At 46.2% G+C, this 24,411-nt stretch overlaps 1 protein-coding gene across 7 annotated transcripts in view; it reads left to right on the plus strand.

The window, feature by feature from the left end:
- The first annotated feature begins 800 nt into the window (after positions 1-800).
- Lrrc2 (leucine rich repeat containing 2) overlaps positions 801-24,411 on the plus strand; it is a 33,074-nt gene continuing 9,463 nt past the window's right edge. Inside the window, exons 1-5 of one of the 7 annotated variants that reach the window (XM_017595598.3) lie at positions 801-947; positions 7,522-7,678; positions 10,924-11,131; positions 12,733-12,889; positions 16,014-16,150. In XM_017595598.3, the coding sequence (XP_017451087.1) occupies positions 7,530-7,678; positions 10,924-11,131; positions 12,733-12,889; positions 16,014-16,150 (651 nt within the window). In that variant the 5' untranslated portion in view covers positions 801-947; positions 7,522-7,529. 7 annotated transcript variants of the gene reach the window in all.

Below are 24,411 nucleotides of genomic sequence, written 5' to 3' on the forward strand. Positions count from 1 at the left end.
CTGCACAACATCATGACCAAGAAGCAAGCTGGGGAGGAAAGGGTTTATTCGGCTTACACTTCCACATTGCTGTTCATCACCAAAGGAAGTCAGGACTGGAACTCAAGCAGGTCAGGAAGCAGCAGCTGATGCAGAGGCTGCGGAGGGATGTTACTTACTGACTTGCTTCCCCTGCCTTGCTCAGCTTGCTGTCTTATAGAAACCTAGACTACCAGCCCAGGGATGGCACCGCCCACAATGGGCTGGGTCCTCCCCCCCTTGATGAGTAGTTAAGAAAATGCCTTACAGCTGGGTCTCATGGAGGCATTTCCACAACTAAGGCTCCTTTGTGATAGGCTCCTTTGTGATAACTCCTTGTGTCAAGTTGACCCACAGAACCAGCCAGTACACTTTGTGGGCGGTCATGTGGTGTGCACCATCAGGAAGCAGAGAGAAGGCTAGTGTTTGCTCATTCCTTGTTACTTAGTGTGTGGGGTAGTGCCACTCACTCAGGACAGGGGCTTACTACTCAGTTAATCACACCCACAGACAATCCACAAATGTTGGGATGGAAATCGTGGCTCGAGTTCGGACAAACCACACCAGGCTAACACAGTCTCACAGGGAGAAGGTTTAATGGCGGAGACAAGGGGGAATTGGAGAGGAACAAGAGAGAAGGGGGGTGTGGGGCAGGAAATGTCTGCCTTTTATTTGAAATGTGACTTAACTGTTCCCAGGTGAAGATAGGAGCTGAACCAAAGGCATGCTGGGAATGTATGGCTGTTGCCATGGCAACAGTTGCACAGTTGACCAGGTGACATCACTGCTGGAGGCAAAAGCAGTTCCTGACACCAACAAGAAGAGTGTTTGTTTACTTGGAGATTCTAAACCCAATCGAGTTGACTGTGAAGACGAACCCTTCGGCGTTCCGTAGCTGAGGCTGCGTGGTACTTTTGCACACTGTTCAGGTGTGCAGCCAGGGACCTATGAGGGCCATCATCAGCCCAGGGTGTCTGGAGTTCTAGCCTGCAGATGTGTGCCAGGAGCCCTTGTCACTTGCTCCCACACCAGTGAGAACCATTTAATAATGGTCATTGAAATGGAAGGCAGTGTTCGTAGCATTTTTCATTCTTCTGCACAGACGTCATAAAGGGAGGGAGGTCAGGTGAGGGACATTGGGGGTTTTCCTGGAAGAAAGCTTTGCTGGTGTGTGTGACTCATGCTCCAGTAAGAGGCGCAGTCTCAGATGACCTGAGTACAGCAGGGTTATCCAGGCATAGATCGTGGGTAGAACCCCTTTAGAAGGGAGCTAAGTGTGGCTATATCCTCACAGAAAGCCAGAACCTTCATCTGTGGACGACGTTTCAGCAGAGACCGTGAGCCGAGCCGAATGCCTAAAAATAGTGGTTCTCAACCTTCCTAATGCTACAACCCTCACGGTGTGGTGACCCCCCCAACCACACAACTATCTTGTTGCTACCTTGTGACTGTAATTTTGCTATATGTATGAACTGTAATGCAAGTCTATGTATATTCCTGATGGTCTTAGACAACCCCCATGAAAAGATTGTACTATTTCTGGGGTCAGACCCACAGGTTGAGAAACAATGCCTTAAAGGTATGATTCTCTTGGACCCCAGCTGGGGATAGTCATGAGGAAACCGTGTTATCAGTGTATATTTTCGGAGGTCTGTGGTTTTGAGGACACACGGGGAAGTGAATACCATAGGGCATAGGCCTACCTGGTGCATCCTAGGAGCTCGGAAGCTGCAAGGTGTGTGTGTGTGTGTGTGTGTGTGTGTGTGTGTGTGTGTGTGTGTGTGTGTGTGCATGCACCTTGACAGGGTCTTATAGCTCAGGCTAAGGAGCTTAGGATGGCCCTGAATCTGACTCTGCTGCCATTATGTCCTGAGAGTTAGGATCACAGGTGTGCACTGCTTGTCCTTCCTCAACTTGGAAGGTCTCTTCAGGTATGCCTAACCCAGTGATGTGGTACTCTGTACATGTGAGTTTAGTGCACTGACAACAATTCCTTACATTTTTTTTTTTGTTTGAATTTTGAAAACCGTGTCTCAAGTAGCCCAGACTGGCCTTGAACTTCATATGTAGCTGAACCTGAATTTCTGATCTTCCTGTACCCACCTCAGGAATGCTGGGATTATAAATGTGGGTCACCTTGGTTGTTATTTGAGGGGAGTGGGGTGGAGATGTAGGACAGGTGGTTGGTTGGCCTAGGTTGGCCTTGGCCCATTCTCTGATGAGGATGACCTTGATCTCCTGACTCTGCCTCCCAAGTTCAGGTATAACAGGTCCGCTCCAGGACTCCAGGTTCAAAGCAAGGTGTGTGAGGAGCCCTTGCTGTTATAACCAGTTGGATTCCTGGGAGTAGCTTGGAGTTCCATTATTTATTGGGTGTCATTCCTGTGTCTGCCATCGACCAGCAAGACTATTTCCCCAGGTCGCAAACTCTCTAAAAACTAAACTATCGCTTGTAAGGAAGGATACAAGGAACAAGCAAGCAAACAGACAAGAAGCATATGAGTATGAAATCTAGACTTCCAGTGTATTATTGCTCCAAACATTGCAGAAAACGTTAAATATCCTTGATCCCTTTCTAATCCTGTCTCTTGTTTGGCTCCTAGTCCTGAGACCTCAAAAGCTTTCCCCTGTTTTGTTCCGTTCTCCCGAGGCTTTTCTTGCTGGGAAGAGACAGCCTTCTGTGGAAACGCGCAGCCCAGCTCGCTTAATAATCTTGCTGTGCCCGGGTGCCAAGCCCTCCCCGACCAGATCTGTTTTGTCTCCTACTAGGCTGAGTCACATAGAATAGATAGATAGTTTATCAGCACATGTCCTCCAGATCATGTTATCCGCTTACAAATATAGCCTGTTAGCGCACAGGCACGGTAGCCCTTCCGCAGGGGGGTGTTCTTCGTGCGGCTGTAAACAGCTTCGAAAACGGATTACAGCGTGGCGGCTTGCGACCAGGGACTGACTGTCAGCGCCCACTAGCACAGGGAAGGTGAGTGGGGGGGGGGGGGTGGTCTCTGCCCCAGCGGCCGAGGGGTGGGAGCGCCGGTCTTGCGACTGCGCAGAAGCTGAGTAGGGAGACGTCGCGGCTGCTTAGGGGGCCGGTTGCTGAGCCCGCGTTGTGCGCTTTGGCTGTTTACGTCACCAGGTGTGCGGTGAACTCCAGCCAGCCACCATCTAAGCACTCGGAGAGGACCAGGCTTTGACCGGTGCTTAGCTCTAAGAACCATAATTGAGTGGGGAGACAGAGAGCACGTGGGGCGCTCAGTCTGCGGGCGGGGCAATGTCCTCAGGAATCCTTTGAGTTCCTTCGAGAGGACCCCCCCAGTTTCCTCCGTGCCCAAGAATGAGCTCTAACGTGCTGTCCAAGGGGCTATAAATCAACTTTGTGCCCTCTTCTGGTCCTTGGAAAATACACTTGACAGCTAAGAGGGAGGGAGGGTTGGGGAAGTGGTCTTTCCTTTCGTAAAGCTTCGCGCGCCCCCTGGTGTAGTTGGGACAAGGGTGGCAAAGTGATTGGAGACCCAAGGAGAATTGTCCAGCTCTGTAAACAGCCCCAAGTGCAGTGGCTTCTTGGCTGGACAGGGCCTGGGGGAGTAGAACCTGCTAACCTAGTCGAATGGGGGGAACCCCTTAATGCCCACGGACCTCTGGTGTGTCAGTTTGGTTGGTTGCTTGTTGTCTCAGGTAGCCCAGGGTGGGGAAGGAACCTAGGGTTTCCTGCCTGCCTCCCTCCCTCAAGAACTCTACCAGCTGAGCCACACCCCAGCGCTCACCTCTTGTTTAGATCTTACATTTAATTGATGACCAATGGTCTGTCTTAATTTCTTTAAGTCATTGGCTCTCCCTCCCCAAGCCTTACTGTGTAGCAGGTCCCATTTAAGCAGCGTTTGACCCAAGGATCACAGGGTGCCTCCTCACTAAGCAAGGGAACTGGGTGCCGTGGTTGTATTTTGCCCACATGAAAATCCAGTCACTCTGCCCTTAGGGACATGTGGCCAGTAAAGCAGGGGGCAGGATTCCAGCCTGGGCCATCTGACTCAGCCCCTGTCCTCTTAGTCCTTTCTGTGCCCTCTGTCCCTAGAGCTTCTAGTTTAACGAATTAACATAACAATAATCAAAAATCCCAAGGGAAACAGATCTGACAGCATAAAATACGATTCAGTTTATAATTCATCTGAAATGTAGTGGCGGCTGTTCTGATCTTACTTTAAACCTTAGCCTCTGGCTACCCCATTGTTCTATTGGAAAACTCGGTCTGCCTTCCTGATGTGGAGTACAGCAAACGCCCCACTTCCCTAACCCCCTTGCTCCAGTTTCTATTGGAGCAAGCCATTCTTTTAGAGCAAGCTAAACAGAGGGCAGGGCATCTTCCCACAGAGGACACACCCAGAAGGAGCCTGTGGAAGTTTCAGGGAGGCAGGTGGGATGTCATCAGAGTTGTTAGGGACAGAACCTGGATCCCAGCTGCAACAAAATGGGGTCAACTGCTGTCCTTGATGGGCCAGTTAAACAGACACCAGTACAGGGCAGAGGAAGGGGCTCCAGAGTGGCTACATTGGAAATAGAGCAAGAGGTTCCAAGGGACTCTGCTCCCAAGTCCAAGTTCATTTTGAGTCAACATGAGGTTGACATTTAAAGACATTTATTTATTATATGTAAGTACACAGTCAGACACACCAGAAGAGAGCATCAGATCCCATTACAGATGGTTGTGAGCCACCATGTGGCTGCTGGGATTTGAACTCAGGTCCTCTGGAAGGGCAGTCAGCGCTCTTAGCAACTGAGCCATCTCTCCAGCCCTAGGTTGAGGTTTAAATGGAAGGTAAGACGGTGTAGACTGCTAAACTGTCCTGGTCCTGTGATCCTGCCCATGGCCATTGTCTGGGCTCCAATCTCTGCTGCAACACAATTGGGCCTGTTGTCTGAACTGTGCGAAATCTTCTGAGATAAAAGTTCCTCTGTTAGCTGGGGCCAGATTTCAGTCATTTCTTTCCCCCAGCAAGGCATTACTGGGAGAAACTTCAATTTTAGGGAGAGGGTCAGCTGTCTCGTAGCCTGCTAGTCAAGGGTAAGAGGCACAAGGATCTCTCAGTTTAGGAAATCTTCATTCCTGCCCGATGGTCACAAGAAGTCAGTCTGTCCCTCTGAGTATTCAGGTGTTTCTTGACACATGCTCTCTGCTTCTCTCAACTCCATTCCATTCCCTCTCTTTCTTTTGCTGTTCCCTCTCTCTGAATCCCTCAAAGGGAGTATCAAAATGGCTTGGCATCCTATGGGAGACATGTTGGGCTTCCTGCTAGCTCCTCCAGATCTTTCCCGTGATGCTCTGAGGTACCCACTCCACACCTCCAGCCCCTTAAGCCCTTGACAGAACAATTTATCGTTTGACAGGGTGGAGGACTAGGTGACCTGAGTGTTCCCTTCCTCTCCCCTGGCATATGACTTCTGAGCGCAGACCAGAGCCCTGGTGCCAGGGGACATATTTTTCCATTCACGCCCTCTGGCTTCGAGGAGCCAACGCCTTTGTAAAGCGATTCTGACATAATCAGAATTTATTCTGATTGTTGGTGGTGAAGGCATGGAAAGTTTGTCAACTAAACCTAAGGTTGTGTCCCCGTTCGCTCCTAACGCCAGCCCCACCCCCTTGCCGGTTCTCCACACTGTCTACCTGGCTTCTTTCCTCTTGTGGCTCCTTGGTGGTTTGTTCCGCTCATATTTCTGATTCACACGCTGAGCTGAACTATATCCCTGTGTGCAGATGTTCTGGTATTCTCCCCTATAGCCTGGTCATGTGGGAAGCGTGGGGAAATCTCATTCATCCTTTTGCTTTCTGACTTTCATGGAACTACATGCACATGGCACCCGGACATGGATACAGGCAGAACACATATACACGTAAAAGTAATAAAGAAAGTTTAAAGTCTGATCTGTTGGGCTGGAGAGATGGCTCAGTGGTTAAGAGCACTGACTGTTCTTCCAGAGGTCCTGAGTTCAATTACCAGCAACCACATGGTGGCTCACAACCATCTGTAATGGGATCTGATGCCCTCTTCTGGTGCGTCTGAAGATAGAGCGCTCATGTACATAAATAAATTAAAAAACAATCTGATCTGCTAATATCGCCCTGTGTTAGTCCTCACCCACTCTCCGCCCACACCCCAGGAGGCTCCTCCCAGCCTCTCCCCTTGCTTAGGCGCCGTTAGCTTTACTAACATTTTGGTTGCCTCTTTAGAAGCTTTATTTTAATTTAAAATGTATTTATTATTTTTGTTGTTGTTGCTGCTGGTGGTGCGTGTGTGTGTGTGTGTGTGTGTGTGTGTGTGTGTGTGTGTGTGTGTAGGTCACACATGCGCCATGCCATAAGTTTGAAGGTCAGAGGACAAGTTTTTGGGAGTCGGTACTGAGCCATGGACCCTTCAAGGTGGAAGAACAACGCAGTGAGGGTTTTATGTTGTTCTTGTTTTTAATGGCTTTTTACCCCAGCAGTAAGACTCTTGAAATGTAGATTGTTTCTCCTTGTCTTTGTTGCGTCTCATTGTGTCTGTCCACAACAAGAAACAGAGGACACTGAGATGCCCACTCTTATCCCAGCCAATCAATAATTCAATATCCATGGAGAAACTGCACCTCTCTAGAGGATCTGAGTTTGGTTCCCAGTCCCTTGCCAGTGGCTCACAGGCGTCTGTAACTCTGGCTCCATAGGAATCAGAGGCTGAAGCCTCCTAGGGCACCTGTACTCACTCCATGCACACACACACACACACACACACACACACACACACACACACACCACAAATCGCACATACGTACACCATACATATCACATCCACCACATACAATACACAACAATATGCATACATACATGTTGTGGTTTGCCCTGAAGTTATCTGTATTTTGATGCTAATTCCACTGCCCCAAGATATCTGCTAGATATCTTGGCGGAAACATATTCCAGCCGCACAGTTTACACTTTACAACAATACATACACAACATAGATACCTACACACACACAACACACACACACACACACACACATTACCACACACATATGCACACACATACACCAACCACATCCACCACATACACACACACAAACCACACCCACTACACACATCACACACACATAAACATATACATTATACACATACACCATACATATCACACACACCACACACATACATACACATACACCAGACATACACACATCACACGCACACCACACACATCACACACACCACACACATACACACACATACATACACATACACCAGACATACAAACACATATATCACACACCCATACACAAACACCATACATATACATCACACATATACACACACACATACACATACACCAGACACACAAACACACATCACACACATACACAACACACATATACAACATACACACATACACAACACACCCCTCCCCCACCCACCCACACTTTAAAATATATGCTTGAAAAACCCAGTCTATGTGCACATGGAGCTGACACATGTATTTTTTTATAGGTAACTTTATGCTGCTCCCCAAATGGGACACAAAGTGGTCGTGTTTGATATCTCTGTTGTCAGAGCCTTATGGGAAACTCGTGTCAAGAAGCACAAAGCATGGCAGAAGAAGGAGGCGGAGAGGCTGGAGAAAAGCGCCCTGGAGAAGTACATTTTGGTGCCTGTTATTTGAGCTTGGTGGGAGTGGGCACTCGGGCAGGTGGCTGTGTGTCATGGCGTGGGCTCTTTCACTGGGATCCCGAATGCTCAGGGCTACTTTCCTCCACAGACTTCATGACCCGTGTGCTGCTTAGCCAGTAGCACTTCAACAGAGACACCCAAAGCTGTCAGGCATTACACAGTGTCCCACACCGTGCTGGGCACGAGGAGGACAGAGATGGTACAGGAATCCCTCTGTGGTAAACGGTGTAGAGGCCACTTAGCTGTCCTCGCTGACCTCGCTCACTTGCCCACCCAGTCCCCCTGCTAAGCACTTTCTTCACACATTTCAGCTTTGCCTGCTGCGCTGAATTCTAGGTAAGATTCATTGTGCTCGTGCACTTGAGTTGAAATGATGTAATCTGACCGCCAGAAACTCGTGAAGTATGAGTAAAAGTTCTGTACAAAAACTACGTTGAGCGGCTGGAGAGATGGCCCAGTGTTAAGAGCACTCACTTCTCTTGCGAAGCATGCCAGGGCTCAACTCACAACCACCTGTAGTTTCAGCCTCTCAGGGTGCCTGATGCTGTCCTCTGGCCTTTGTGGGCACTACATTCACTCCGTGCACACACAGACAAGCAGGACACACACACACACACACACACACACACACACACACACACACACACACACACACCACTATGTTAAGGAGCTGAAGAGATGTTTGCTGCTTTCTCAAGAGGACCCAAATTCAGGTCCCAGCACCCAGGTTGGCCTGTTCGTAACCTTCTGTAACCCAGCTCCAGGGAATCCAGAGCCTTCATCCTTGGATAGTCATTTATACAACATGGAGCCACAAGGTGGTAGATGGAGCACATCTTTTATCCCTGCACTCAGGCGGCAGAGGCAGGTAGATCTCTTGAGTTCAAGGATAGCCTGGTCTACAGAGCAAGTTCTGCAACAGCCAGGGCTACAGAGAATCCCTGTCTTGAAAAACAAAAACAAACAAGAGCTCATATACAAATATGACCTACGTATGCACACATGCATATACGTGCAATAAGAATAAAATGTAGGGGCTGGGGAGATGGCTCATTGTCTGCTCTTCCAGAGGTCCTGAATTCAATTCCCAGCAACCACAGGGTGGCTCACAACCATCTGTAATGGGATCCGATGCCCTCTTCTGGTGTGTCTGAAGATGGCTACAGTGTACTCATATACATAAAATAAATAAATAAATCTTTAAAAATAAATAAATAAAAATAAAGTGTAACAAACCCCACTAAGTTGAGGAGTTAATGCTTCCAAAACTCTCTGTATGGTCAGTGCGAGCACATGGTCCCATCAACGCTCTGGCATGGTGGATGGTGACAACATCAACGCTCTGGCATGGTAGATGGTGACGTGCTAAGGCTGGGCACTCAGAAGGCTTTGCATACATCTATAACTTTCATTCTCTGAGAAGAAACCAAAACCAGAATTCTTGAGCGGTGCTTATAGTTAAAGGGAAAATGGCATTCTGATTGGCTAACTCACCTCAAAGGCCGTTCTAGGTGGCACATGGTGGAGAATCTGTTAGCTTTGCCTTGCCTTGCTTTTCTCTTCTCTTCTCTTCTCTTCTCTTCTCTTCTCCTTCCTTCCTTTCTTTTTTTTTTTTTTTTTTTTTTTTTTTTTGGTTCTTTTTTTCGGAGCTGGGGACCGAACCCAGGGCCTTGCGCTTCCTAGGCAAGCGCTCTACCACTGAGCTAAATCCCCAGCCCCTCTTTTTTTTTTTTTTTGAGACAGGATTTCTCTGTTTATCCCTGACTACCATGGGACTTGCTCTGTAGAACAGGCTGGGCTTGAACTTACAGAAATCCACCTGGCTCTGCCTCCTGAGTGCTGGGATTAAAGGTGTGCAAAACCACCAGCTTTGTGTGTGTGTGCGTTTGTGAATGTGTATGTGTGTGTTTCTGAGTGTGTGTGAGTGTTTATGTGTGTGTGAGTGTGTGTGTATGTTTGTAAGTGTGTATGCCTGTGTGTATGTGTGTGTTTGTGTTTGTGAGTGTGTATGTATGTGTATGTGTGTGTTTATGAGTCTGTATGTGTATGTGAGTGTGTATGTGTGTGCGTGTGAGCATTTGTTAGCTTTAAGTTAGCAACAAAAGGTGTAAAGGTGTGAATCAGTCAACCAATCATCACTGTAAAATCTATTTTTTTAAATTTATTTAGTGTGTGTGCTCATGTGCCCTCTGCTACTGACCCATGGAGGTCAGAAGGCAAGTTGCAAGAGTCAATTCTCTTGTACCATGTGGGCTCTGAGGTGTCAAAGTTGGGTCATTAGGCAGTGTCTTCACTGCTGAACCATCTCACCTGCTCCATTTCCTGGTCTGAGTAGCCCAGGGTGTCCGGGTCTGATATAGAAACAACACAGGTGCTACCTCTCACTACGTTGCTTGGATCGGCCTTCAGATTCGGTTTCAGAAGCAAGAAAAGCTGAGGCAGGGGGATGTCTCTGCAGGACGAGGCCATCTCCTGTATTTGTGGATCTGAGTTTGATCCCAGGGACCTGCATGATGGAGGGAGAGAAATGACATCTTTGAGTTGTCCTCTGGCCAACTGTGTTTCCGAGGGTGGCATTGAACTCATGATCCTCAAAGTGCTTCTTCCCGTGATAGAAACCTTGGAGCTGTGTTAATTATTTAAAGTGTTCCCGATCCCTTAGCTTAATGCTAGGCACGGAACCTTCATGATATCTAAGGTGGCTTCTTACTGGCACTAGGAAAGAAATGTTTACAGAGCAAGGCAGCATATGCCTGTGATCCCAGCCTCTGGGAGGTGGAGACAGGAGGATCAGGAGGAGTCTGTGGTCATGCACAGTGAGTTCAAAGCCAGACTGGGCTGTAGGAGCGTCTGACTCAACAAAACAAACAAGAAGCTGACAATTGCAGACAGATGTAGGAACCATCCACAGAGGTGTGGAGCTGAGGAGTCAAAGGCAGACAAGACACCGGGGTAGTTTGGAAGAAACCACAGGTAAGGAAAGGCATAGGTAACATTGGTAGGAGGTTAGCCAAAGAGTCCATCAAACTCAGCTCATTTCTTAGTCACAGCAGCCAGTGATGTACAGAAGGCTCTCAGATTCCCCAGCATCCCTGGCGGCAGGAAGGAGAGGCCAGGACAAAGCCTAGGTACCCCACAGTGGGAAACCAGGTTCCAGGGAAGTAGAGGATCAAGGCCGCTTATTTCCCCGGGAAATAACTAGTGTTCTGCTTCCTGTCTTAGGATAAAGGAGGAGTGGGAATTTGTGGCCGAGTGCAGGAGGAAGGGCGTGCCCCAGGCTGAGTACTGCAAGAATGGCTTCGTAGACACCAGCACAAGGCTCCTGGAAAGGATAGAGAGGAACTCAGTGGCCAGGCAGAGTGCACGAGTCAAGGACAGAGGCAAACGGAGCAATCCATTCGTGTTTGAACTTTCAGGGACACAGTGGAAGGTGAGTCGAGGTGTCTGCCTGTCTGCCTGCCTACCTGCCCGCCCGCCCGTCCATCTGTCTGTAATAAACAGGCTCCCGTGGCTATGCTGGCTATCCGTGGCTATGTACTTTCAGCCTTGGCCAAATGAACTCTCCATTTGTATGCGTTGAAAGAAGTCTATCCCTTTTTCAGTGCTGGGGGTTGATTCCTGGCTTCAGGCCTGAGCCACACCCCCCAGCCCCTCTTGTGCACATGGGACTGTGGCGAGGATTACCTCAGTGACCGTTCTGTGAGCTACGATTCTCTCAGGCTGAGATTATCCTATGCAGCCTCCTTGCTACTTCCCTTCTGCGTTTCCATCATTTAGATCGGGAGGTAAGTAGATGGTGCCTGTCTACCGAACTCACGTCATCCGGCTTGGTTATGTACCCAGTGAGCCATCTTGCTGGACCAGAATGGAGTGTGCCTGTGTGCGTGACATGGAGGTCAGAGGGCAACTTTGAGGGGGTTGGTTCTCTCTGTCCCCCACATTGTTGGTTCCAGGGATTGGACTGTGGTTGTCAGGCTGTGGCAAGCACCTTTGCTTGGTAAGCCATTCCATTGGTCCTCCATTTTATTTGTTTTGGGACGCCTTCCCACCTCACCCTTACCCCACGTCCCCACCCCATACGGGGTTTTTCTATGACGCCCTGCCTCTGAATGCTGGGACTAAAGGCGTGTGCCACCACACCCAGCTGACATCATCATCATCATTATTATTGTTGTTGTTGTTGTTGTTGTTGTTGTTGTTGTTGTTTTGGAATTGGTTATGGGGGCCAGGATGGCTGGCCTCAAACTCAGAGAAATACACCTGCCTCTGCCTCCTGAGTGCTGGTAGTCAAGATGTGCGCTACCAACATGTCCAGCTCACTTAATTTTTGTTTTGTTTTGTTTTGTTTTTTTCTTTTCTTTTCTTTTTTTCAGAGCTGGGGACCGAACCCAGGGCCTTGCGCTTGCTAGGCAAGTGCTCTACCACTGAGCTAAATCCCCAACAAGACTTCTTACTGAATTGGAAGGTTACCTTTTCATAAAAATTGTTCTGAGATTTAATTTTTATTTTATGCGTATGTGTAATCTGCCTACACATATGTAAATGTATCCATACGTGTGTCTGGTGTCCACAGAGACCTGAAGAAGATGTCGGGTTACTCTGGGACTGGGGTTACAGATGGTAGTGAGACAACGTGTGGGTGCTGGGAACTGAACTCGGGCCCTCTTCCATTATTCTGATGACTACAGACATTAAATAGTTTGTAAAGTTAGCGATATCTGGAGTACAGGCTCTCACTAAACTGTCCAAGCTGGCCTTGAACTTATGATACTCCTGCCTCGACTTCCCAAACAGTTGGACTTCCAAGCCTGCACCACTAGACCTGACTAGAACTTGATTTTAATATTGAAAACGGGCTGATCTGCTATTGTGATATTATTAATGACAATCGCCCTTGGCTTCTGTAGAAATGGCTGCAGTTCGGCTCTGATGTTCTCACATGCCTTGCGTATTTTGAATAAATCCTTGGCCTGTCAGTCTTGGTGCGCACCGAGGAGCTGCCTCTGACTGATGCTGTTCCTTCTGTTTCAGGAGCTGCCTGATTCGCTGAAGGAACAGACACACCTCAAAGAATGGCACATTCACAACACCCTCATTCAGATCATTCCAACGTACATTGAGCTGTTTCACTCGATGAAGATTTTGGATTTGCCAAAGAACCAAATCACGTGTCTTCCCCCCGAAATCGGTAGGTTACCAGGGTATCTCTGGTCCTTGTTGGCAGTGAGCAGGCAGGTCCCCATTTCCTTCTCCTCCTGCTCCTGGGTGTCCCTCAGCAGTTTCCCTGTTCTCCAAGCTGCCGGTTCACCCCGGCTTTGTCCCCTTTAGGATGTGGAGTATCACAATCTACCTGCCTGCATGACTCGGTATTGATAGATGTTTGGCAGTTACTTAGAAACCTGAAGCCTTGTGAGTGGGCAACACTTTAAGAATCTTTTGGTGTTGGGTGGTGATGCATATGTTTAATCCCAGCACTTGGGAGGCAGAGTAGTAGAGACACATTAATAACAAGACTATTGTAAAGGTAGGGTAAAATATATCCTGTCTATATGGCCATCCATTGATATGATTAGCTTAGCTTACGTCGTTTTGATTGACCAACATCTAATAATGGTTTGTTTGTTTTTGCTTTTGTTTTCTTTGTGTAACAGAGCCCTGGCTGTCCTGGACTCACTTTGTAGACCAGGCTGTCCTTGAATTTACAAAGATCTGTCTGCCTCTGCTTCCCGAGTGCTAGGATTAAAGGCATGCATGTACCACCACGCCTGGCCAACATTTAATAATTTTTGAATGCTCCATTGTCTGGTTGAATCTTCTTAAAATGAAGATTACAATTATTATTGCTGTCTTTCTCTTGAGTCTGAGGAACTAGCATGCATGAGTCCAGCTCTGGGCTACGCCGGGCCCAGGAAAGTCATGAATGTGGTCCAAGACAAAATCAAAACCTTACTTAAAACACTATGAGTTTTTTTTTTAAACTTCACTGCTTGATTCTTGAACTTTGCAGATGACATTGCCATGTCCCAGTGTCAAATGCTGAACATTCCTGGCACTGGTCCCATTCCCACATGTCCTAGGACACTAGAGGGGGAGTCATTGGACAGTTTATCAGAGGCCTTGTTACTTTCTTATATGCAGTGTAGGAAGATTACAAGGTGCCCTGGTTCAATAGATAAAGATATTTACTGCCAAGCCCGACAAGTGACTTCAATCCTCAGTACCCACATGGTAGGAGAGAGCACTGACCTCTGCAATTGTCCTCTGACTCCCACATGCTGATCCTCCTGCCTCAGCTGCCTAGCTTGCCTGAGCTAGCAGACACCGCATCACCATACCCGAGTTAGGCACTGGTGTTTTAAAAATTCCCTACAAAACTCTCAGGTGCCACCAGCACTGATGGGCGCTGGAGTGGGGGTTGGGGGGAGGACAGCAAGCGAGGTCATCACGGGAGCCCAGTGTGTGAGTTGGGCAATCACTCAGCCAACCAAGTCTTGTGTTTCCTTAACTGTAGCAGGGAGATCATGCTGTACAGGCTGGGCAAATTCATGAACACTGAAGAATCGGGGCACCTCATTCTGGTCCTCTATTCAAGGTCCTTGTGATTGTCGGAGTATTGTTATGTATTTATTCTTATGCTAGTTTCTAGATTGGAGCTAGCTGCCTATATTTTCCAACAAGAATCAGAATTGGGGGGCTGGAGAGATGACTCAGCAGCTAAGAGGACCTAGGTTTGATTCCCAGCGCACACGTGGCAATTCATAATTGCCTGTAACTCCAGTTTCAGGGATGATCTGATGCCCTCTTTTAACACCAAAGACTCCTGCATATATGTGCACACATATACACATACAATTAAAATAAAATTAATAAGAAAACAGAATCAGAACTAGAAGACAGCATTTTTTTCGATCATTCTGGAAATGTCCTGTTCTCTTGGATGTACTCTTACCCCGCTTGACTAGGATATTCTTCGGAAAGCATGACATATCAGAAGAGAAAGAGTGCAGATGTGAAAGATGAATGGTGCATCACACGCGACCTGTAAACTACGTGCTCCTTTTAGTCACTTACCACGCAGGCAGAACTTCGTGCATATTTCTGTATCTACCTCATGCCCTATTAGAATCTACCAGCAGGCACTGCGGTTTCTGCTATCTAAGAGCTGCAGCGATCTTCACAACCAGGGCCTGATTCAGCTCTCATGGGGTTAGCACACCGAAGGTGCTTGGTTGGACGCAGGCCATACAGAGGACAAATCCCCTTCACACCTTGAGGTAGTTTGAGCGAGAAATGTTGGTCTCTGTTGGTGGCACTGCTTGGGGGAAACTGAACCTTTTGGACGAGGACCCGCGCGGGAGGGAGTACGTCGGTGGGGGCGGGCTTTGAGGCTCTGTATTCTACTTCCTGCAGTGGGAGGACATGTGATCAGCTGGTTTCCTGCTTCTGTATCCGTGTCATGCCCTTTCTGCCATTATGAATTCTCCCCTTGGAAGCATAAACCAAAATAAGCCTTTTGTTTTTCCTCTTTCAATTTTTAAACATTCTATTTATGTAATCGGTGTTTTGCCTGTATGTGACTGTGAGCCACATACATGCAATGCCCGAAGAGGCCAGAAAAGGAGTTAAACTGGCTTATTAGCTGCCACGTGCATGCTGGGAAATGAACCCGGGACCTCTGCAAGAACAGCCAGTGAGCCGTTCCTGCAACCTCAAACTATCTTCTCCAAGTTGCTTTTGATCATGATATTTTATTACAGCAACAGAAAAGTAACTAATGCACACCTTAACTTTAGTGTCAGCAGGGATGAAGGAACTAGGGAAATGAAACCGATCGTTAACCCAGCGTCTACGCTCCGACTAAAGCCGGAAGTGCCTAAGATGAGCAGACAGCTAATAAAGAGCGCTTAAAATACAAACAGAATTGCTTTATGTCTGCACACCTCTTTTGCTATTTGTTGTTGTTGTTGTTTATTTTTTCTTGTTTCGAATTTCTTTTTGAGTCGGGCTCGTTAAATACAACTGTGATCTTTTCTGCTTTCGTAGTTCCAGTAGTAGAAATAGGGTCGCTCACTGACATGTCTGGACTCCCTGTCATTAGGGGAAGGTTTCACCCCTGAGATTTGTTTCTGTTCTATTTGTTTTTGAGAATGTTACTGTGTAGATCTGGCTGGGCTGGGATTCACGAGATCTGCCTTTCTCTGTCTTCTGAGCACTGAGCTTAAAGGCCTGTGCCGCCACATTATCAAGCTTGTTTCTTTCTTAAAAGACTCTGAAGGACCTACTCAATGGAGGTTTACATTTTGTGTTGCCAGGTCGCTTGAAGAACCTGAAAGAACTCAATGTGAGTTTCAACCATTTGAAGAGTATTCCCCCGGAGCTAGGAGACTGTGAGAATTTAGAGAGACTAGACTGTTCTGGGAATCTGGACCTGATGGAGCTCCCCTTTGAAGTAAGAAACAAGCACATCTGTCCTACGACTTGCTTTATGTAACTTATGACAAAGAGTGCTCTGTACTGGGAGAAACCTTTACTAAAACTGTTGGGGTTTAAATCTCAGCCCTCGTCCAGACAGAACACACCATGGTTCCACGAGGAGAGGTTTAATGAGAGAAGAAGAGAAGGGGAGATAAGTAAAGGAGACCGGGCATGGGCACGGGGAGGGAAGTGGGAGGAGGGGAGTGAGGAGAGAGAAAGGACAAAGAAAGAGAGAGCAAGAGGAGTAAGAGGGAGAGGAGAGGGCAAGCAGCCCCCTTTATAGGCAGGCACACCTGGCTGTTGCCAGGCAACTGTGGGGCGGAGCATACCTGGCTGTTGTCAGGCAACTGTGGGGCAGAGTATATCTGGTTGTTGCCAGGTAGCTGTGGGGGTGGAGCTTAGACAGAATACCAAAAAAACCCTCTAGTTTTGTTGTTGTTGTTGTTGTTGTTGTTGTTAGTTGTTTTATTATTAGATTGTTCTTTTTTTTTTTCTTTTTTCTTTTTTTCGGAGCTGGGGACTGAACCCAGGGCCTTGCGCTTGCTAGGCAAGCGCTCTACCACTGAGCTAAATCCCCAACCCCGCTAGATTGTTCTTAAGCTTTACATGGAAATATGAGTTGTCGAGCAACTTTGAAGTAGGACAAAATCAGAGAACTCATACGCTGCGGTTTCAAAACTTACAAAGAATTCTTTGTCCCAGCAAAGAATTAAAATAAAAACAGAGAAAGTGAAGCAGATTGAGGTTGCAAAGATAAACCTCTATAATATATTTGCATATATATTATAATTTTATTTAGATAGAGTATTATTTTGTAGTCCTGGCTGACCTGAAACTTGCTGTATATATTGGGATTAAAGGTGTGCATCACCATGACCAACTATATAACTATATTATATTTACAATCAATTGAATTTTCAACAGAATCATCCAGATAATTCAGTAGAGAAAGGACAACCAATTTAATAAAGTCTTGGGAAAATTAAACCCCTCGACCAACTATATATTATGACATTAATGAAGGATTTAAAGGGGCTGGAGAGATGGCTCAGTGGTTAAGAGCACTGACTTCTCCTCCAGAGGTCCTGAGTTCAATTCCCAGTAACCACATGGTAGTTCATAATCATCTGTAATGGGATCTGATACCTTCTTCTTGTGTGTCTAAAGACAGCGACAGTCTGCAATAAGTAAAAAAAATTTTTGTTTTTGGTTCTTTTTTTCGGAGCTGGGGACCGAACCCAGGGCCTTGCGCTTCCTAGGTAAGCACTCTACCACTGAGCTAAATCCCCAGCCCCGTAAATCTTTTTTTTTTAAAAGGAAATTTGAAGAATACCAGACTTAAAAGCATGTTACATGAACTTTCCAGAAAGAAAACCTTGTAGAGATACGATGTAGATTCACGGTTTCCTCATGATAAAATTGAGAGCACAGAATAACGTAGGGAGAAGAAAATCTGAGCATACGTGATAGAGATATCCTGAAGTTGACTTATGATCCACTGGACATCTGTGATGGGTGTGTTTTATGGCATGCAAACGCTACCTCGTTACAGTCTAAAGAATTAAAAGAAAGGATTGCCCAAGTGCAAATGACTGACTGTACCGTCTTGAACTGGAGGGTAACGGGGCGATGAACGGAGGTCAGACACAGAGACAGATACAGAGTATTCTCTAAAGATTTGTCTAAGGATTTTATAAGGGACATGGAAGCAAGACAGAGAAAGACGACCTAACCCACCGCCACTCTGAATGTCTGAGTGGAGTTGGAGTCCAGAACTGAGCATTGGCGCATGCGCAGATCTGAGCAGCGAATGTGCGTCTTGACTGTACCGTTGCCAAGCTCATTCAGGGTGAGCTGAGGTACCAGACACTGTCTCCCACTTAGCAGCGTTCTGGAAAGCCCGCGTTTTGTGACAGCTTTGCAAGCAACAACCTTGCCTAGCAGGATATTGTGGTCCTTTTTCTCTTAGCACAAGAAATCCCTTGAGTTTTATTCAGTGATAAAAATTGTTCATTTTTTTCCTCTGTTCTACTTTCTGACGATCATTTAAAATCATTTTAACATGAATACAGACTAGATCTAATGACTATTTTCAAAATTAGTACATCTCTGAAGTACTATCTGTAGGATCACGTCAGCCAGTTAGGACCGTATGAGAAAAGATTTACTCCTTTATTTCCAGCTTCGTCTCAGTGAATAGTTAATCAAGTTCTCCGTTCTAGATTACAGATGTCATCTATTAAACAGGCATAAAAATATCTTGTTGGAAATTGAAATCTTTTGCTTCATCTTCTTCTAATAGTGTTTCTAGGGCTAGGGTTGGTGATCAGTTGTTTGAGTCTCTGTCTAGGATGTGCAAAGCCTTGGGTAGACTTGATAAACTGGGTTTGGTGGCATGAACAGAGCCTGAAGGTGGTGGCAGGAGAATCAGGAAGTTCAAGGATATCCTAAGCCACGTAGAAAGTTGGAGGCTTGCCAGGGCCACACAAGACCCTGTCTCAAAAAAACCAAACTATATATATTATATAATTTCTATCCTTAGAGTATGGTCTTTGTCTAGTGTATTAATGTTTCTATAGCCTTATGACAATGGGAACAAGGTGATTGAAGTGTCCAGAAGATATTATGGATTTTTTTTAAAAAAAGAATTTATATACTTTTATTTTATGTCTATGAATGTTTTGTACTCATACATGTGTATCATATGGGTGCAGTACCCGTAGTCACCAGAAGAGGGCATCAGAACCCCTTGGAACTGGTGTTTGAGATGGTTCTAGACATCACGTGGTCAGTGGGACCTGAGTCCAGGTGTTCTACAAAACAGCAGGTGCTCTTAGCTGCCGAGACCTGGGCTATCTACCCATCTACCTGCCCACGTATGTATGTATGTATGTATGTATGTATGTATGTATGTATGTATGTATGGTAATATTTTTGTCTGTATGTATATACGTGTACCACATGCATGCCTGGTGCTCTCAGAGGTCAAAAGAGAGCAATGGGTCCCCTGGGTCCCCTGGAACTGGATTTACAGATAGTTGTGAGCTATACATGTGGTTGTGGGCAATGGAACCCCAGTCTTCTGCATGCTTTAAACCACTGAGCCATCTATCTATCCCCAGAGTTCATCCTTTAAAACCTCCTCAGGTTGGATAGTTTCTTTGGCCTGCCTTTCAGTTCTCTGATTTTTTCTTCTGCTATTTTGAACCTGATATTAAACTCTTTTTTTTTTTATCAGTTACTACTGTACTTTATTGTGTTCAACCAAATCACCATGTTACAAAAATAGCAAGCTGCCATAATAAAAAATAAGGCTCCTCTATCCAGCACCAGATAGCATCATTTTACTTTCAAGCCTAGAAATTGCACACTTGTATATAAACCAACCGAAGATGAGGATTGAGAGTTCATCTTGGTGGATTTTTCCTTTGATGAATATGAAGTGTCCTTCCTTATATTTTTTGATGACTTTTAATTGAAAATTGATTTTATTTGATATTAGAATGGCTACTCCAGCTTGCTACTTCTGACCATTTGCTTGGAAAGTTGTTTTCCAGCCTTTCACTCTGAGGTAGTGTCTGTCTTTGTCTCTGAGGTGTGTTTCCTGTAGGCAGCAGAATGCAGGGTCCTCATTGCGTATCCAGTTTGTTAATCTATGTCTTTTTATTGGGGAGTTGAGGCCATTGATGTTGAGGGATATTAAGGAATAGTGATTATTGCTTCCTGTTATATTCATATTTGGATGTGAGGTTATGTTTGTGTGCTTTTCTTCTCTTTGTTTTGTTGCCAAGATGATTAGTTTCTTGCTTCTTCTAGGGTTTAGCTTGCCTCCTTATGTTGGGCTTTACCCTTTATTATCCTTTGTAGTGCTGGATTTGTAGAAAGATATTGTGTAAATTTGGTTTTGTCATGGAATATCTTGGTTTCTCCATCTATGTTAATTGAGAGTTTTGCAGGATACAGTAACCTGGGCTGGCATTTGTGTTCTCTTAGGGTCTGTATGACATCTGTCCAGGATCTTCTGGCCTTCATAGTTTCTGGCGAAAAGTCTGGTGTGATTCTGATAGGTCTGCCTTTATATGTTACTTGACCTTTTTCCCTTACTGCTTTTAATATTCTTTCTTTATTTTGTGCGTTTGGTGTTTTGACTATTATGTGACGGGAGGTGTTTCTTTTCTGGTCCAATCTATTTGGAGTTCTGTAGGCTTCTTGTATGCCTATGGGTATCTCTTTTTTTAGGTTAGGGAAGTTTTCTTCTATGATTTTGTTGAAGATATTTACTGGTCCTTTGAGCTGGGAGTCTTCACTCTCTTCTATACCTATTATCCTTAGGTTTGATCTTCTCATTGAGTCCTGAATTTCCTGTATGTTTTGGACCAGTAGCTTTTTCTGCTTTACATTATCTTTGACAGTTGAGTCAATGATTTCTATGGAATCTTCTGCTCCTGAGATTCTCTCTTCCATCTCTTGTATTCTGTTGGTGAAGCTTGTATCTACAGCTCCTTGTCTTTTCTTTTGATTTTCTATGTCCAGGGTTGTTTCCATGTGTTCTTTCTTGATTGCTTCTATTTCCATTTTTAATTCCTTCAACTGTTTGATTGTGTTTTCCTGGAATTCTTTCAGGGATTTTTGCGATTCCACTCTGTAGGCTTCTACTTGTTCTCTAAGGGAGTTCTTTATGTCTTTCTTGAAGTCCTCCAGCATCATGATCAAATATGATTTTGAAACTAGATCTTGCTTTTCTGGTGTGTTTGGATATTCCGTGTTTGCTTTGGTGGGAGAATTGGGCTCCGATGATGCCATGTAGTCTTGGTTTCTGTTGCTTGGGTTCCTGCGCTTGCCTCTCGCCATCAGATTATCTCTAGTGTTACTTTGTTCTGCTATTTCTGACCGTGGCTAGACTGTCCTATAAGCCTGTGTGTCAGGAGTGCTGTAGACCTGTTTTCCTGTTTTCTTTCAGCCAGTTATGGGGACAGAGTGTTCTGCTTTCGGGCGTGTAGTTTTTCCTCTCTACAGGTCTTCAGCTGTTCCTGTGGGCCTGTGTCTTGAGTTCACCAGGCAGGTTTCTTGCAGGGGAAAAGTTGGTCCTACCTGTGGTTCCAAGGCTCAAGTTTGCTCGTGGGGTACTGCCTAAGTCCTCTCCGCGGCGGCAGCAACCGGGAAGATCTGCGCCGCTCTTTCCGGGAGCCTCCGTGCACCAGGGTTCCAGATGGCGTTTGGTGTTTTCCTCTGGCGTCTGGATGTGCACAGAGTGCAGTCTCTTCTGGTTTCCCAGGCGTGTCCGCCTCTCTGAAGGTTTAGCTCTCCCTCCCACGGGATTTGGGTGCAGAGAACTGTTTATCCAGTCTGTTTCCTTCAGGTTCTGGCGGTGTCTCAGGCGCAGGGGTCCTGCCGCTCCTGGGCCCTCCCCTACGGGAACCCAGAGGTCTTATACAGTTGCCTCTTGGGCCAGGGATGTGGGCAGGGGTGGGCAGTGTTGGTGGTCTCCTCCGCTCTGCAGCCTCAGGAGTGCCCACCTGATCAGGCGGTGAGGTCTCTCCGATATTAAACTCTTTTTTTTTTTTTTTTTTTGGTTCTTTTTTTCGGAGCTGGGGACCGAACCCAGGGCCTTGCGCTTCCTAGGTAAGCGCTCTACCACTGAGCTAAATCCCCAGCCGATATTAAACTCTTATACTGGCGCTCTGTCTGTCTTTGTGTGTCTCTCGGTTTCTCTGTTTCTGTCCCCCACCACCGCCCCCTTCTGTCTCTCTCAAAGACAAGGTCTTCCTGTTCACCTCTGCCTGGCCTCAAACAATCCTTTTTGCCTTAGCTTCCCGATACTGGATTTTTAGGTCAGTTGTTTTAGTTTCTAACGCTAGGATTTATTTGTTTATTCATAACTTCCACAATCGTCTGGGCCCTCCCCCATCAATCACCAATAAGAAAATGTCCTATAGGCTTATGGAAGCATTTTCTCAATTAAAGTTCTCTCCTTTCATATAATAGACCCTGGGATTGTTAGGCAAATAGAACTTTCAGTTTCAGTGTGTTTAATGAGTGTTTTGTTTTGCCACTGATGAAAGTAACTGTTGGGAAAATCTCTCTCTCTCTCTCTCTCTCTCTCTCTCTCTCTCTCTCTCTCTCCCTTTAAAGATTTATTTATTATATGTATGTGAGTACACTGTCATTCTCTTCAGACACACCAGAAGAGGGCATCAGATCTCACTTACAGATGGTTGTGAGCCACCATGTGGTTGCTTGGGATTTGAACTCAGGACCTATGGAAGAACAGCCAGTGCTCTTAACCTCTGAGCCATCTCTAGCCAGAAAATACCTCTTATATTCATGGAATTTCCTTCTCGGTTGGTTAATGCTGTCAGGAGAGGGATCAGCAGTTAAGAACAGCAGTTAAGGGCTGGAGAGATGGCTCAGTGGTTAAGGGCACCGACTGCTCTTCCCGAGGTCCTGAGTTCAAATCCCAGCAACCACATGGTGGCTCACAACCATCTGTAATGAGATCTGATGCCCTCTTCTGGTGTGTCTGAAGACAGCTACAGTGTACTCATATATATAATAAATAAATAAAATATTTAAAAAAAGAAAAAAAAAAAAAAGAACAGCAGTTAAGGGTTGGGGATTTAGCTCAGCAGTAGAGCGCTTGCCTAGGAAGTGCAAGGCCCTAGGTTCGGTCCCCAGTTCCGAAAAAAAAAAAAAAAAAGAACAGCAGTTAATAATGCTTGTTGCTCATGCAGATAATCTGAGCTCGTTTCCCTGCCTCCATGTGTCTGTACAGCTCATAATACCTGTAACTCCAGCTCCCGGGAATCAGATGCCCTCTTCTGGTCTCAGCAGACATGTTTGTGTGTGTGTGTGTGTGTGTGTGTGCGCGCGCGTGCGCGCACGCTGACCCCACCCCACTCATAAATCAAACATGTCATTTTCTTCTGATACATTGACAGCCCCTCTTAGTTGTGGTTTCTGTTTCTGTGATGGGACATCATGGCCAGAGCAACTCTTATGAAAGAAAACATTTCACTGGGTCTGGCTCTCGGGTTCAGAGGTTTAGTCCGTTGTCGCCGTGGTGGGAAGTAAGGCAGCATGCAGGCAGCCATGTGCTGAAGGAGCCAAGAGTTCTACACTGGATGGCAGGCAGTAGGAAGAGAAAGTGAGCCACTGGGCCTGACTGGAGTTTCTGAAATCTCTCTTTTTTTTTAATTTTATTTTTCTTGCATATCTTATGTATTTACATTTCAAATGTTATCCCCTTCCCCCCCCTCCCATAGCTCCTCCCACCCCCATCTGCTTCTATGAGGATGCTCCCACTCCAACCCATGCACTCCCACCTCAACACCCTGCCATTCCCCTACACTGGGGAAACGAGCCTTCACAGGACCAAGGGCTTCTCCTCCTGTTGATGCCAGACAAGGCCATCCTCTGCTACATATGCGGCTGGAGCCATCGGTTCATCCCTGCGTACTCATTGGTTGGAGTTTCTGAACTTTCAACACCCACCTCTAGTGATAAGTACTTCTCCAATATGGCCACACCTCCCAACAGGCACAGACATCCTAATTCTTTCAAATAATGCTACTCCCTGTAAGCCATGGAGGGCCACGTTCATTCAGAGCACCGTACAGACTAAACAGAAGAAAAAATAGACAGATGGTGATTGGATTTTTTTTTTCTTTATTTGTTTTTCTGTCTGTCTGACTGTTGTCACCCTGGGCAGAGCCTTGGACCGGCACCCAGTGTAGCTCTCTGATCATTCACTGTCATGTGCCCCCTTCAGATTCATTTTTCAGAATTCCAGACAAGAACACAGTTGGAACATGTATCTTCAGTAGAGCGTATTCAAATACGCCACGGAGATGGGATTCATGTTAAGCTATCTATGGGCACGAGCCCAGTGCTTTTCCCTTCTACTGTGGTCCACCTCACTCTGCGTTTCTAGTAATGTTGAACGCTGTGCTTTGGATTTCTTTATGGCATTACTTGTCTTGTGTGCACCTATGTGTGGTGCATGTGGAAATCAGAGGACGGCTCTTGGGAGTTGATTTTCTTTCTGTAGTGTAGGCTCTGGGGATCGAACTCATATTGTGAGGCTTGGCTGCAAACACTCTTATCCCCTGAGCCATCTTGGTGGCCTGCAAATGTGCTTTGAGAGATTACCTAATTTTATTCATGGACTCTCCAAGTAAGCAAGCTTTTAAAAAAAGCTCTTCTGTTTCATAGCAGCTACCAAACATCCATAACAAC

The sequence above is a fragment of the Rattus norvegicus genome, chromosome 8 (genome assembly GCF_036323735.1).
Source record: "Rattus norvegicus strain BN/NHsdMcwi chromosome 8, GRCr8, whole genome shotgun sequence".
NCBI lineage: Eukaryota > Metazoa > Chordata > Mammalia > Rodentia > Muridae > Rattus > Rattus norvegicus.